The sequence below is a fragment of the Gigantopelta aegis genome, chromosome 9 (assembly GCF_016097555.1).
Source record: "Gigantopelta aegis isolate Gae_Host chromosome 9, Gae_host_genome, whole genome shotgun sequence".
NCBI classification, from domain to species: Eukaryota; Metazoa; Mollusca; class Gastropoda; order Neomphalida; family Peltospiridae; genus Gigantopelta; species Gigantopelta aegis.
In genome coordinates this window covers 76171035-76187935 of record NC_054707.1, presented here as the reverse complement: position 1 = coordinate 76187935, position 16901 = coordinate 76171035, and the positions used below count along the sequence as shown (strand labels likewise).

Here is a 16901-nt window from a genome sequence, read left to right as displayed (position 1 = left end):
TTGAATTTCTAGTTCAAGTGATACAGTTATTATATTAGGTTGAACATACAGTAACAAAGTCATTAAACAAACATTCCTTTCTTTGTCTTGGACATCACAAACATATTATATAGTGGTGGATTCAGAAAATCCAATTAGGGAGACCCCAATGACATGAGGCAGAAATTAATATATAATAAAAATTATAACTGTCGCAAAATTTAGGGGGAGGGGCGGTCCCTGCCCCCCCCCCCCTCTCCCCAATAGATCCACCTCTGTTATACTAGTATAAAGATGAATTTTACAGCTTCAGTATTTACATTTTCTGATTGTGATTTCTCACACATGTTTTTGGCAAAAGAAATGCAATGCCATACACATATTATAAACAATGTAGTGCATTGTAATACGGTAGTGTTGGGGTAAAGTGCTTCTACTGGCAGTAGCTAGTGGGAATTTTCCTATTAGCTCCTTTGGTACAGCACTGGACTTTCATACTGAGAAAGAAAAAAATGTTTTATTTAACGACACACTCAACACATTTTGAGAGGAAACCCGCTGTCGCCACTTCATGGGCTACTCTTTCCGATTAGCAGCAAGGGATATTTTATTTGTGCTTCCCACAGGCAGGATAGTACAAACCATGGCCTTTGTTGAACCAGTTATGGATCACTGGTCGGTGCAAATGGTTTACACCTACCCATTGAGCCTTGCGGAGCACTCACTCAGGGATTGGAGTCGGTATCTGGATTAAAAATCCCATGCCTCGACTGGGATCCGAACCCAGTACCTACCAGCCTGTTGACTGATTGCCTAACCACGACGCCACCGAGGCCAGTAAAGGTATTCATACTGAGGGTCTGTGTTTCGATTTCCTTCAGTGGAGGTTTATTTCTATCTGTTACTAAATGGAATACTACTCATTCAAGCTCATAGGAACAAAAAGTTTTGTTGTTTAATGACACCACTAGAGCACATTGATTTAGTAATCATCGGCTATTGGATGTCAAACATTTGGTAATTTTCACAAATAGTCTTAAAGAGATCTTTTATATGCTCTATCCCACAGCCAGGATAGCACATACCACAGCCTTTGATATACCAGTCGTGGTGCACTAGCTGGAATGAGAAATAGCCCAGTGGGCCCACCAACGGGGATCTCCATAGGAACAATATCTAAAGTGTGGTGGGCAATGCCTCTAGTAGGGAGTCTCAGTCTCCACAGTCGGGGGCAAAAACCATGTAGGACAAAAAAATAAATATTTTTGCCCCTCAAATGGGGAGGGGAAGCACAAGCCCCCACCCCGTTCCTACAGGCCTGCTCATTCCCATACAAAATAATTTATATTACAACTTAAGTGTTTTCGACTCTACATCACCTGCTTTTACTCTTAATACACAATTAAAAACACACTCATTGTAGTACAAGCGATCTGTTGTGCACATTCATCGAGTATCTTCTCTAAACCAAAAAACCCCGTTCCTTGTAATGCCACTCCACTTCATACGTATCATTCCATTTGGGCCTGCTCCATGGGAATTGACTTTGGTGTTAAGGAACTTTTAGAGATGTGCCAAATGTGGAGACAGTCTGGCATTAGAAAATGTGAAATCCGTCTGGGCCGGCTATTTACTTTTTCAATAATGTTCGTACCAGGTGTGGCTAGGCCAGGTGTTTTGTTGGGAACTCGAGAAGATGGAATGAAAAATAAAAACATACTATGTTCCACACAACCTATTTACACAAGGAGAACCTCTCTTGACTCTTTCACTAACTTGTCACTGGTTTTCTTCTCCAGTAATATACTGTAGACACACACACACACACACATATATATATATATATATATATATATATATACAGTCAAACCCGCTTATTTGCATACCCTCGGTGCTGCTCGATTTTGTGCAATTAACCGGGTTAGTCGATTAACCGATAGAGTACCGACTTTCACTTTGTAACAGCCATCCAACTACAAAGTGGCATGGGAGACAGTCTAGCATAATGCGGTACTTCATACCGGAACTATTACAGTTAACACATGTCACATGCAGTTGGATATATATAAATGTAAAAAAATATATCTATCGATATATATAATTAGCATGGCGTTTTTGTTTTAATCTGCCAGACCAGAAATCATTTTCTAAAAAACCAACAACGTCCGTCACTGGGCGTCGTTTTCTAAAAACACAAACTGGCGTCGTTTTCTAAAAACACAAACTTTGTGCATTAAAAAAAACCCCACTGACCATCCACTAGTGTAAACAAAGTGTATTAGCCATGTAGTTAATGAGATAAACTTGAAACAACAGAACCATCAAAAAGTTCACGTTTCATCGGTGCACGTGTTTACAAAATGACGTTCAGTTTCCGGTGAATTACCGGGCTGTTGATTGACCGAATAGAATTACGTGAACTTGTATGCATTTGCTGGTATGGTGTTCTTTCCATCCCAAAAGATACGGCAAGCTTTGGTATTATTTGTGATCCCCAAATAATGACTTTGCTATTGTTAAGCAATTAAAGTTAAGCTCGGCTAGTGAGTCGTTATCAGTTCCAGCAGTCTGCATTGCATGCATGACCGGTCTAACACAATTGACTGACCTTCATGGTGAGGTCCGACTGATTGGTGTCTAACAATATAGCAGAAACTTAGGGACGATCCATAAATAACGGTCTTTGTTATGTTTGTTTTTTTGACGACCTCCCCCACCAGTCTTTTTTTTTCCGCTACATTTTCCGGGAAGCAAGTGATAAATCGTTTCTTTTGCGTTTAACAGATATAGCGTACACTGCATCTAATGAATAAGTGAACAACAACCCTTTCTCGGTCACATTTATTAAAAACATAACCGCCTAGGACGACTGATCTGTAATCTTTTAATTATTAACAAGGCTTCTCAACATAACGTAATAATTGATACAGAACAATGATTGCCCTGAACACGTCAATCGAATAGGGCCTCAATAGTTGAGTGCGCATGCGTACAAGCGCACAGGCGGTACTTCTAAAAATAATAGTCGGAGAGTTACTTGTTATTGAGATGGCCTCTGATTAACAGCAATATATTGCAAACAAAACATTAGGTCTTAGGTTTATTCAACTTAATTATGTCATTCTTAAATCTTGTAGTCGGGTATTGTGATTCACCAGTAGTAACGTGCACACCATCTCATTTGCATGTCACACGTCGACTCTGTAAACAGCGATTACACTTGCAGTCGGCTTACCACACAGTGAGCTCAAACAAAACAGATTAATCGGTGATTTATTTGAGTTTTTTTGCCAAAGTTTGATAGACATTCTCAGTCATTTGTGACATTAATTTAGCACCAAAAAAAAAAAAATCGTTATTTATATGTGCAAATAACCGATATATAGCCTGTAGTCTGTGCAATTAACCGGATGTTTTGTAGTGTTATAAGGGCAAATGGTTCCGTGTTGGGTGAAAATAGTCGATTAACCGAATTATGCTATAAACCGATGTGCAAATAAGTGGAGTTGACTGTATATATGTATTCATTCTGGGATAAGGCAGGATCTGGCTCAGTTGGTTGAGTGCTTGCCTAGTGTGTTTGGGTCAAAGGATCAAACCCCCTCGGTGGATTCATTCTCTGATTATTTACACACACACACACACACACACACACACACACACACACACACACACACATCCTAACTAGTGCCTCAAAACTGGCATATCAAAGACTATAGTATGTTCTGTCCCATCTGGGGTTTTAACATTTTTTGTTTATTAATCATCGGCTATTTGGGTGTGAAACATTTGGTAATTTTAAGTGCATACAAAAGATCCCTTGCTACTAGTGAAAAATGTAGTATATTTTCTTAATGTAGTAGGTTGTCACAATAACCAATGTTTGACATCCAATAGATTATGATTAATAACTCAGTGTGCTCTAGCGGTGTCAGTAAACAAAACTTTGTAACTTGTATTCTGGGATGGGGTACTAGGATGTACCTTAGTGGTAAAGTGCTTGCAGAAGGTATGAATCACAGGTTCAACCTGCCTCAGTGAGCCTGTTTTCCATACACACACATACATTCTAACCAGTGACTTGTGAAAAGATGTGGTATGTGCTGTTCTGTAGGGGATAGCATGTAGTGGTGACATGTTTTTTTTCACTCTTTCTCCAAAGAAAGGTATTTTTAATACCATGACATTTAGAATAGGTCAGTATACATAAAAGGATGTGGTATGTGCCGTCCTTTTGATGGAAAATTAGCCCATGTGGTAGTGACAGGTTTACTCTTTTTCCAGAGAAAAGCATATCTGTAATACTTATGGCATTTAAAATATATCAACTATGGCATTTAGAATACGTCATCCACTATGACATTTAGAATAGGTCACCAACTATGGTATTTAGAATAGGTCATCAACTATGGCATTTAGAATAGGTCATCAACTATGGCATTTAGAATACGTAATCAATTATGGTATTTAAAATAGGTAATCAGCTGTAGTATTTAGAATAGGTCATCAATTGTGGCATTTAGAATAGGTCATCAACTATGGCATTTAGAATAGGTCATCAACTGTGGCATTTAGAATAGATCATCAATTTGTATTTTGTCCCTTTGACGTGATTTTCAATTTCATTTGAATATTATTTTTTATAATTTAGGTCACACTTTTAGGGATACAGTCATCAGATAGAGTGATACCAGATGACTGAAATGTGACTGATGAATTGCCTTATGAGTGATTATGTGCATTAAGTACTGGTAACATAAAACACATTTTGGACAATATAGTTCTGATTTTGCTCACTGCATCCTATTTCAAAAGTGCTTAGGAAAATACCTATGTTCACTAATATGGTGAAACCCCTTTAAACCAGTCCAGTTTTAATGGGTATCCAGTTTAGAGAGATTCTGTTCTGAATTGATATTTGACAATGTCCCATTTTGAGGGAATTCAGCTTTACTGAAGGTCCAGACAATGAGGATTTTCACTGTATATTCTAAAGAGAAAAATGTATTTAATACGCAATGTCAATCAGTAAACATCTAATAATGGAAGCTAAGGACAGTATCTTTAAGCTCTGCTGGGCATAGTCAGTATTTGGATGGGTGACCATCATGAAATATCATGTCATATTGACATTACCTGTACTCCACAACTTCCATATTGAAGGTGCAGTTGAAACTTGCATAATGGTGAGTTTCCCCAAAAATATTATTTATGAACTTGTGCTTTTAAATGTAAACAATATACCTTCAACTACATTCACATAAAACAATTTAAACCTAATAATTGAATTTACTGACAGAAAAAAAAATTTGGAAAATGCTTTAGAGGAAGAATGATGTAATTGGGAGTGTTTAGTTCTGGTGAACACTCTGTATCGTTATGCCAGGTGGATGTTTCTGACAAGCTTGCTGTCTTTGTGCATCTCATCTGTTTCCATATCATTTAATTGTACTGAATATGACTCTGTTTAAACAGTGTTCCATCTTATAATTACATTTTCAATATTCCTGAAATCTGTATACAAAAAATTGGTTAAACTATCTCAAATAAATGTAAAAATAGCAAATATGACAGTTGTAACTATAATATTGTACCTTTAAAGGCCTAAGTAAATACTGTCTCATCTATGTAAAAGTTGATATAAAAGATCCATTACTGCTAAGTATTCTATCGTAAATAACCTATCTAACAGCAGTATGTCTCTTGATTAATAGATTTAATAACATTTTTTTTAAACATTTTATTTCATGTATTTGCTGTTTTTCATAAGAATTGCAATGCATTACGGGTAATTATTTAAATGCTATTCAGTCTTGTATTATAATTACGATTATTAATTATTAATAACTATATAAAGCATTATTATGGCAAGGGAAACAATTCATGACAAATTTGCTTCGAAAACATTTATTTAACGATAAAGTGACCCAGAGATGAACATAGTTGTTATAACGATGTCTGTATATATGTAACAGTCTGTTAGCAAAACAGGGCTGGTGGTGTGAAGCTTGTGGTCATATTAGAGTATTTGGTAGGAAGTAACCAGCACAAACCTGAATTGATTTGATTTGATTTGATTTGATTTGATTTGAAAAAGAAAATTCCTTACTATAACCTGAGCTACCATTTTAAAAAAAAATCAAATTCATCATTGCTTTAAATGAAAACATTATGGCTTAAGGACTGAATCAGATTATTTTTATGAGTCAGGTTAACAAGCAAACAATACTGTTAAAGGCTGACAATAAAAAGTTAAAGTTTCTTTTGTTTAACGACAACACTAGAGCATATTGATTTATCAATCAGGATGTCCAACATTTGGTAATTTTTACATAAATAGTCTGAGAAAACACACTACATTTTTCCATTAGTAGCAAGGGATCTTTCATATACACAATCCCACAAACAGGATAGCACATACCACAGCACTGGCTGGAATGAGAAATAGCCCAATTGGCCCACTGACGGGGATTGATCTTAGACTGACCACACATCAAGTGAGCACTTTACCACTCTAAAAGAAAAGTAAACAATAATAAAAAATTTACCTCATGTTTCGAAGTGTCCCATGGTTGAGCTTCGACTACGACATAATCTTGTTGAGTAATGGCTTCTTCCACAGGGACTGGTTCACCATTTTCTACTGTATCTGTAGATTTCGATGGCGATTGATCCGATGATTCCTTTTTCCTGCGCTGTTCTCCAGTCAGAGAAATAGATTTGCTCTCAAATGCATCAGGAACCACACAGAACATAGAGTTCTTCACCCTTGGTTTTGGGTTAGGGTGAGGTGCAAAGAAATCTGGTTCTTCGGCCATTCTATTAAAAACTTGTTTTATTTCAACAGACAAAGGTATTACAAGAAAACTTGTATTTAATTTTTGTGGGATATATTACTTCCACAATCAAATTATTGTATTTATTTTTTAATATATTAACCAATGAATTTTTTCTTTAAATAATAATTAACCAATAAAATTGCTTATTTTCTTATGGATCACTGACCAGTGATCCAATTAAAAGTATATGTTCACAACAGACCACTCTTGTGCTTGATAAAAAAAACCCAACCAATCAAACCGTCCGGCACAAAACAAACTGACCAGTGTGAGGGTTCAAGACCTGAAATGAAAGTTGGAGATTGTCAGAGATGTCATACTAGCAGAAACTTTGTTATTGGTTACCACTCCAAACAAAAATCTACAATTTCTACAACCCAAGTACAAAACTGTCCTGTATAATATTAATGAAGCCAAAGGCACATGTCTGCCCAATGCTGTGAATAAGAACAGGGTTAAGTGACAAACTGAGACACATGTAAATCACATGGAGAGAATCAATAAATCAGTATCAGTTGCTGCAGAACTATGAATCACCCATCTCGCAGTGAATCAATAGCAATATTAAAAAATATTTTCTTGTAAGCATAAAAAGATCAACAAACCTTATTGCAATGTCCCTTGGAAGAGCTATTAAACATGCAACAGTTCACAATTGAAAAGTTTTTGGCATAACAAATATTATACTGACTGCACTTTCACTGTGGAAGCATGCATGGCAACAGACTGCAGCTGTCTGCAAGACCTTTCTAAACATCCATGTTCAGGGCCCAACACTGTATAGCCAGCAGACATCTGACAGAAAAAAAATGGTAAGCATGGCAGAAACAGAAACACTAAGCTGATGGAGAGTGAAAATGTTAGCAAACACTGAATCACCACCACAGACTTGATTTACTGACAAGTGTAGGCTGAACACAAGTTATAGGATATTTAATTGTTTCTTCATTTACTAGGTGGGCTAAACACAAGACAGATGATAATATATCTGAAGCATTGGCTTTTTTTCTAATTAATGGGTGAATATAGGATATATGAGGACACCACAGCAACCAGGAAGATATATCTAATACTTCTGCCAGTTACAAGGAAGATGGATGTATTTTAAACATGAAGAAACAAGTTATGTAGAGCTTGTGGCAATTTGACTATCTGTGGCTTACATGTCTAGAATAAAGCTAAATACTTACTAACAGTGGGGTATTTTATAGTAATGTTTAGTACTTCTACTACTGGCAGTACAGGTAAGCAGTGGCATAGGAAGGTGCCAAAAAGTGTGTGTGTGTGTGGGGGGGGGGCACATTTTTATATTTACACACTTTTACACTTATAAAGCAAATATAAAGCAAAATATCTGAAAAGAGTGGGCTACATGCCCCCCTCCCCCCCCCCCCCCCCCCCCCCCCCCCACTTCCTATGCCAGTGGGTAGCTAGTTTAAAAAACACAATTAATATAAATAGATCACTGAACTCATGTATACAGGTTCTCTGGTTCAAAACTGTCAGCTGAGTGACTGGAGAAGAATGAAATGTTTGTTGTTTAACTAGAGATTGCTAGGTATTTACAATGTTGGAGAAGAAACATGCGGTGTTGCCAGGTAAACTATTCCTTCAGACTGGCAGCCAGTGATATTTTATAGTCACTTCTACACTTTTCTTGGATGGATGGATGGATGGATGGATGATTGGATGGATGGATGGATGGATGATTGGATGGATGGATGGATGATTGGATGGATGGATGGATGGATGGATGATTGGATGGATGGATGGATGGATGATTGGATGATTGGATGGATGGATGGATGGATGGATGGATGGATGATTGGATGGATGGATGGATGATTGGATTGATAAATGATGCATGGATGGATGGATGAATGGATAAATGATGGATGGATGGACTGGTTGGATGGATGGGTGGGTGGGTGGATGGATGGGTGGGTTGGTTGGTGGGTGGGTGATCTGGGTGCATGTATGGATGATGGACTGGTTGAATGGATGGGTGTGTGTGTTTGAGTGGGTTGGGTAGGGTTTTTTTTATGGTTGGATGGATGGATAATGGATGGATGGGTGGGTGAATGGATGGATGGATGGATGGATGGATGGATAATGGATGGATGGATGGATGGATGGATGGATGGATGGATGGATGGATGGATGGATGGTTGAATGGATAGATGAAAGAATGGATGGCAAGATGAATAGATGGATCAATGGATCAATAAATGAAGGATGGATGGATGGATAAATGATTGACAAATGTATAGTTGGATGGATGAATAGGAGATTGGCTTTGGGTGGATAGATGGATGGATTAAAGGATGGATAGAAAGAAAGATGGATGGATGGATATGGATAATAAATTTAAACTTACATTATTTTAAAAAATATACATTACAGTGCATAAATTTGTTTTTAATTGTAGTGGTTACAATAATAAATTTAAATAGCTGGAGACTTACTTTTAATAAAACATTTAAATATCTATTATAAAAAATGCCAGCTAACGTATATTTCCTGTACACATGCTTTACAAACTGTTGACTTTATTCATACAATTGTAAAATGTTCTCCTTTGTGGAAAATGGGTGATTAAACTGTCAATCATCATGAATACCAGGAGTGCATGGCATGGCTTCCTGTGTATTCTATTATCTCATTCAAAAAATTACTCAGTTGCCATGGTTATGACTAACAGACATTCCTCAGTCTCCAGACAAGGACAAAGCGCATATGATATTTGATCACAATCTGGGGAGTATTAATGGCATAATGGCTGCTGGGAAGGAATCTAACCATAACTCAGCTGTCGCTCTCAATTTTAAAACGAGGAATCAAGGAATCAGCTAGCTTCAGAAATATGGATTCTTTTTCATAACATCAAAAATTATGATAATTACTGTGAAATAGGAACTTTAAAAAAAAAAGATCCAACAAATTTTGAGAATTAATACTGAACACAGTCACATAATTGTACATTATGGTAAGTTGCTCTCCAGAATGTTTTTTCTAATGAAATTAATATAATAATATAATAACCGGGATTCCTCTTTAAGACTCAAAATTACTAAATGTTTGACATCCAATAGCCGATGATTAATAAATCAATGTGCTCTAGTAGTGTCATTAAACAAAAACTCACTCATCTTTAAAACTGTCAAAATTACTAAATGTTTGACATCCAATAGCCGATGATTAATAAATCAATGTGCTCTAGTGTTGTTGTTAAACAAAACAAACAAACATCACCATTGCTAGTTAATGGCAAATTAATATTTTTAGAACTTATTACATATAAAGAAAGAAACCAAAAGTTCACTCTGTATATTGTCAAACTAGCCAATTGCTAATTGCTAAAAAAAATTATACAAAGTGTCTACAACATTTAGTCTTGGTTGATAAAACTATTCCTTAAGTTAATCACATTTTAATAGTTTTTAAGGAAATATATCTGAAAATTGGTTAAACCAAAATTCATGACAGTGTGAGCCATGGAAACCTACATGATACCATTTATCATGTATACATTTTATACGAGCTACTCTCGATTCACTAATATCAAAACCTATATTAGCTTGGCCATTTACCTTTTGACCGACCGTTCAAAATTGCGCCAAATCCCCTCAATCAAAATTGCGCACCCTTTTCTCTTTGGCATTTAACTGCTCTATTCAAATTCCATAGCACCACCACCACCCCCACCTGCCTGCTACCAATTTGATCGGGCTGCTGGTGCTCCCTTGCACCTGCCAGTGCAGGTGGTCCCTCCTCTCCCCTCCCCCCACCTTTCCTGTCATGGACGGAGGAGCCGGCCAAGGCCGGCTCTTGTGCCCATGACAGGCGTGCACTACAACAGCTTGTTTTGAATGTGCACATAAAACCCTATGACATGACATGACATACATTTTATATGTATGCTAACATTTTTTGCATTAAAAAAGAAGAAAACATTTTTCAGTTATAGTGCACTGACTAACAGAATGATGGGCAGATGAATGGCTAGATGGATGGATGAATAAACGGAGGGATGGATGGATGCATGGATGGATGCATGTACAGATGGATGGATGGATAGATGGATGGATGGATGGATGGATGTATGGATGAATAAATGGCAGGAAAGGATCTTTTATATGCACCATCCCATAAGGAGGATAGCACATACCGTGGCCTTTGTTAAAACTAGTTATGTGCACTGGTTGGAATGTGAAATAGCCCAATGGGTCGATTGTTGAATAGATTTGAACACACAAGTTTAGAGTTCTGTTATAAATGGCTGGTTGAATAGATGGATGAATTTACAAATTATTAAAAAGAATTATTCAGACTTTGTTGCCATTTAACATTTACCCAGATAATAGATATTTTTTAATGAATAAAATTGCATATTACAAAGCAAATTTGCATTGAATATACTGCAAATATTGTAAACAAGAAGATGTAATTAATGCAATATGTAATTTTAATTCTTAAAAAGAATATGTTAGTTTGATTTTTCATGATACATGTATAATAACAGCAAAGTGAGGCTAGTCCTTTCCTGAAAACATGATATAATAATGTAAGATAACATAAGATAAACTTTATTGCATATAAATATTCCACATTTGGAACTAGATGCAAAACATGTAATACTTGTATACATGTATACATGGCACAGACTAAAACCTAGCACTAACACCATATAAATCATTGATTAGTGACATTTAAAAAGTCCATTATTCAGAATCTAAGTTCAGTACTGGTGTCATGTTATACTGTCTGGACATCCAGGGAATACTCCACACACTGAAAGACCAACATCTGTTGTAACAATTTGTGAAAGCAATATGGATTTCAGTATTGATTATTGTACAAATAAAGGCAATTCATAAAATGCTGTCTGTAATTGCTACACAAATGTGGCTTTAGTACCACACAAATGTAGTTTTAACACCACACAAATGTATATATATATACTACAGTTTAGATATCCTTGAAAAAACATCTTCCATATTTATGTACAATATGGAAAATTGTAACCAGTATCAGATATTTGTAGAAGTGAAGGAGGGTGGGAGATTAAAACAAAATTTACAAAATAATAGGAAGTAATTGGGTAGTATTTAGGGAGAATAAGGTTCATTTGAACATCTGGAGCACACGTGCTCACACACGTGTGCACATACACACAAAACTATTGTTAACCAATTTTTTATTATTATATGAAGGTCACAAGCATAGGAAGGTGCCAAAAAGTGGGGAGGAACACACAAACACACACACACACACGTAAATATCTTACATTTTCAGTGCAATAAAAGTATTTGATATTTTTCAGACAACATACTTTCAAAATTTGATAACTTTGCAAATTAGATGTAAATTAATTGAGGTCACGGCACTAGGTTTATTGATATTTAAGCAAATGTACTAGGGTGACACTCAGTAATTGACGTATGCATTCATAGTCATCAAATAAAACATTTTAATAGCAATTTTACACTGAAATCTGTCCAGTGTCCAGAAAACAAAAAACGTTACCCACTAGTTTATTTTGCAAGGACATCCAAAATGATGTCATTCGAGTTTGACGTCATTTCCATTCAAAAAGATACCGTGCCACATATTCTTGAATATCTAATAATAGCAGACTGGAATTAAAGTTGCATGTACAGTTTACAAAAACATGTTGTATTAAGCATAAGATTATATGATAAAGAGATTATTACCCTCGGGTGTTTCGGTATCATCAATGTCATATATTAAGAATAAAAATAATGTATTATGCTCGCCAGAGGCTTGCATAATACAATTTTTATTCCTAATAATATTATATGATATTGACGATACCAAAAAATACTCTGGTAATACATGTAACTTATATATATATATAAATATATAAAAACCATCGCTGCCCCCCCTCCCCGCCACCCCCCCCCACACACACACACTTCCTATGCCAGTGAAGGTTATTTAACATTGGAGATGGAGGGACTAGGCAGACTACAGGCATATTCTTGATGTTATCCTAAATATAAACAGGCATATAGTTCATTATTATTCTATGTCACACAAAAGTTGTCTTTTTGGGTCAACATTTTTACTTTACAAAATATGTTTTAAAATTTTATTTATTTATTTATTTATTTAGCTTTTTGGGGTTGTGGGCTTCATAAAGAAAATATATCTTGGCCCATGTATCTAGTTTTCATACTCTCCTGCCTAGAAACCTGCCATGCCATAATTTGTACAAAACAATAGCAAAAACCCAAATTTACAAAGCCTATTTTATGTTTTACATGCATGTAGCTAGATATATTAACAATGCTTAAATATCCATGTTTAAGAAAAACAGACTATGTAAATTCAGCTATAACTGGTTACTGTAAAACTATTCCAGTAGATAAAGATGCCCTAGCTTGAATAGACTTTGTAAACAAACTATGTAAATTCAGCTATAACTGGTTACTGTAAAACTATTCCAGTAGATAAAGATGCCCTAGCTTGAATAGACTTTTTGATTGAATCAAACACACAAGTCAAGATAATGAACAACAGCTGACATTTTAACTCATTTAATTTATTCTTATTTCTGTGCTTATATCCAAGCACGCTGTCATGGGGTATTTGAACTGTCTGTCAAGGACAGTGGGTTAGTTATTAGTGATTTTTGAGAGAGAAGAGAGTGTAGTGGTCGTACACCTGCCCACGGAGTCGTTAAACTCACTCTGGTTGGTAGCCGGTATTGGGCTGCGAACCCAGTACCTATCAGCCTGACATTCAAATACATGCAGTTTAATGTAGAAAACTGTTACGTTGTCAGACTGATAACCTGGGAATAATGGTGAGACAAAACAGACAATGTCATCTTTTATGCTATAAATAATTATAATGTGTTATAATGCATTATGAGAATCAGTAAAAGGTCTCATAGATCTACGTTTCCTCTCTAGTGCTATAAGGACCGTTCAACAAATACATAACACTCTGGCGTGGAGGGAGTAACATTTGACGTTACAACATTTTATGGGGGTGGGAGGGCGAGGGGATATCATGGAATGGGTTACAAAACATTATGAGGCAATGAACGGGGCGTTTGTAAAGTTATATAACATTTTCCAAAAAAAAATCATTTTTATTTAGAAAGAAAAACAAAGCCAGTCATTACAATGTTGTTTTTTTAACAAATTATTTTTCTATCTAGTATCAAACATAAAGAGAAACAAATAATTAGTTCAATCATATTTATATTAATATGAATATCAAATTACATCATAATTTCAGGGAAAGTCAGAGGGTATTGACAAGCATTATTAAACAATGTATAGAGTTGTTGATAAAGAAACATTTCATGCCCCTTTCCATTCCATTTTCTTTACTATTTTATCGTTCATTATAATAAGTTCTTTTCAGTCCACAGTATCAGTTCAACCGTCACTGTCCTTCTGTTCAATATAGTTTTCTGGACCTTTTTGTGTTTACCGGGGCCTTTTTTTGCAGTGCCTTAAGATATTCAGCTGAAATTTTGTGCATAGTTTTATCATGGCCCTTTAATTTAGGAGATATGAAAATTGTTCAGTCCAGTGAGGAACCAGGCCTTGACCGTAACTTTTTTGAGTGGTAGCCCACCGGGCTTTCAGGTTATGAAATCTGGTAGTCCTCAGTAAAATTGGTAGCCCATAATTTTAATAAACTTGAAAAAGGAGAGAAAAAAGCAAAATCATTTATTTTTATTTAAACGTTGTTTTAGGATGTTTTTTTGTTTTTAGGTGTTTAAGTATCTTGTTGATTACAGAGGTGCAAAAAAAGCATCTAGTAGCCCACGGACTACCAGGTTTAGACATCTGGAAGCCCAAGTGAGAAATTGGTAGCCAAACCACCCCGGGCTACTGCTAAGGTCGAGCCCTGGGAACATATATTGCTTCATCAATACTCTGGGAATGCTTGTTTATATAGAGAAGGATTAAAATAACTTTCAATCTTGTCTCCTCTAAATTGTACAGGCTTGGGATGACCAACAGATTAAAAGTGTGTTGTCACAGTTTACATTCTTAATGTACAATCTATACAAAAAATATTGAATTCTAAAGGTACTAGGCAGAGGTTGAAATACAGTATGGTATAGATGTTGCCAGAAAATGTTGCAGATATTTCTGTGTTTATTCTGTTTTTAGCCAAGGAATCTTGGGAAAACCACTGTTTATATCCAGTGACAGCACATTGCAAAAGTTTATATTATCAAGTTAGCTATGCAAAGTTTATTATGTGGGATCAATTAATTTATAGCTCTTTATCACAATTTAGTTTTCCAAGTACCAAAATATGGTGCTAGTTTGATCAGTCATTGTTTAATTGTTCTTTTGTTGAATAGTCTTGGTGGAGTGTTTTTAAAAGGTGAAAATCCACAACTGAAATAAACTTGTTATAGGGTAAGAATGAATAGGAACATGTACATACACATATTATAAAAATTATTTTGTAAAATAAATATGAAATTTTGATAATTAGATCAAGGTAAATTTGTTTTTACATACTGGTACTTTTAGAAAATATTGTGATGTATAGCTCATCAAGTTTGACATATAGTTGTGCTTGTATTATATTATGGAAACGTGTTATAATGTCTTTACAAAAAAAGAAGAAGAAAAAAGATGAAATAATACATGTAGATTTAAGGTCAAGCTCATCTCAGACAGCATTAGCATAGCACTGTATGTTTTAGTACATATGTTAGACACATATGTTTGATTTAACATTTGACTTGTTCTAGTAACTAGGACGGTATCTTGTGGTAAAGCACTTGCTTGATTGATTCCCATTGGTACGCCTTTTGGGAGCTATTTCTCATTCCAGCTAGTGCACCACACCTGACCCGTGGTATGTGTTATCCAGTCTGTGGGATGATGCATATATATATATATATATATATATATATACATTGAAAACGCACCACCAAGAAAGGTTTGGATTTCAAAAAGAATACCTGAGCAATAAATGTTTTTGTTGTGAACAGCAATACATGGATTGATAATGACAACAAACAAAAAAGGATGCACAATCATTGATTAGTTTTAATTCATCTACATATGAAACACATATGGGGTCACAATGAAAAGTCAATAGCATGTATGACCACCATCTGCAGCAATGTTTTCTTATCAACCCGATAAGTCTATGAATAGTGTTCTGGGGGATAACATTCCATTCCTGCTGTAGTGTGTTTTCCAGTTCTCTAAAAGTTATTCATTTGTGAACAACATGAGATGCGTTGACCAAGGTAATCCCAATGACCCTATTGGCGTTAAATCAGGGGACAGTGCTGGCCATTCAAGCAAAAGGACACTATTGTTCGCTAGATACTGTGTTGTAACACATGCTGTGTGCACTCAGGTGTCATCTTGATGAAATGTATGCATATCCCGATGCTGATGAAAGAAGGGAATGACGTGATTTTGAAAGACGTTATCCTGGTAGTAAATGGCATTCATTCTGCCACGGCAAACATGCAGTGCTGTTCAGTGATGATAACTGATCCCACCCCACACCATGACACTCCCTCCACCCCATTGATCTGTCAGGACAAGACAGTCAATGTGGTAACGTTCTCCACGCCTACGTCACACCCACAACTGACCATCGGCATTCCTTAAATGGAAACGGGATTCGTCAGAGAATAGCACACCATGCCAACGTAATCTCCAATGATGATACCTTCCTGCCAAACGTCAGCGCTCATTGAGCACGCAGCCCAGCAGAGTGAAGACGGCGATGCACAGTGTCTGCGCTGATAACCCCTCGTCTGTGAACAGTTGGTGCAGTCCTGGCAGCTGGCAGCGTTCGATTACGAATATGGAGGCAAACAATATGGCGATCTTGTCGTGGTGTCGTAACATGTCATTGGCCTGGACTTGGACAGTCTCTGGTGGTTTCTGTCTGCTGATGTCTCCTGTGGAGTCCAGTGATTATTGAATGGTGGCATCCAAACCGCTGTGCGATGACTACTCGAAAATGCCAACTTGAAGCATGCCTAAGGCACGTTCACGTTCCTCAGCTGTCAACCTTGCCATCACTTGTTTGACGTTCCCTCAAATGAATGAA

General features: G+C 36.2%; 1 protein-coding gene across 2 annotated transcripts in view; it reads right to left on the bottom strand.

The window, feature by feature from the left end:
• LOC121381245 (dihydropyrimidinase-like) overlaps window positions 1-7531 on the bottom strand; it is a 130255-nt gene extending 122724 nt beyond the window's left edge. The window contains exons 1-2 of one of the 2 annotated variants that reach the window (XM_041510477.1): window positions 7424-7531; window positions 6528-7101 (exon numbers count right to left, since the gene is read on the bottom strand). In XM_041510477.1, coding sequence (XP_041366411.1) covers window positions 6528-6797 — 270 coding nt within the window. In that variant the 5' untranslated portion in view covers window positions 6798-7101; window positions 7424-7531. The remainder of the gene's footprint in view (window positions 1-6527; window positions 7102-7423) is intronic. The other variant, XM_041510476.1, reaches the window with a different exon arrangement.
• Between the last annotated feature and the right edge of the window lie 9370 nt (window positions 7532-16901).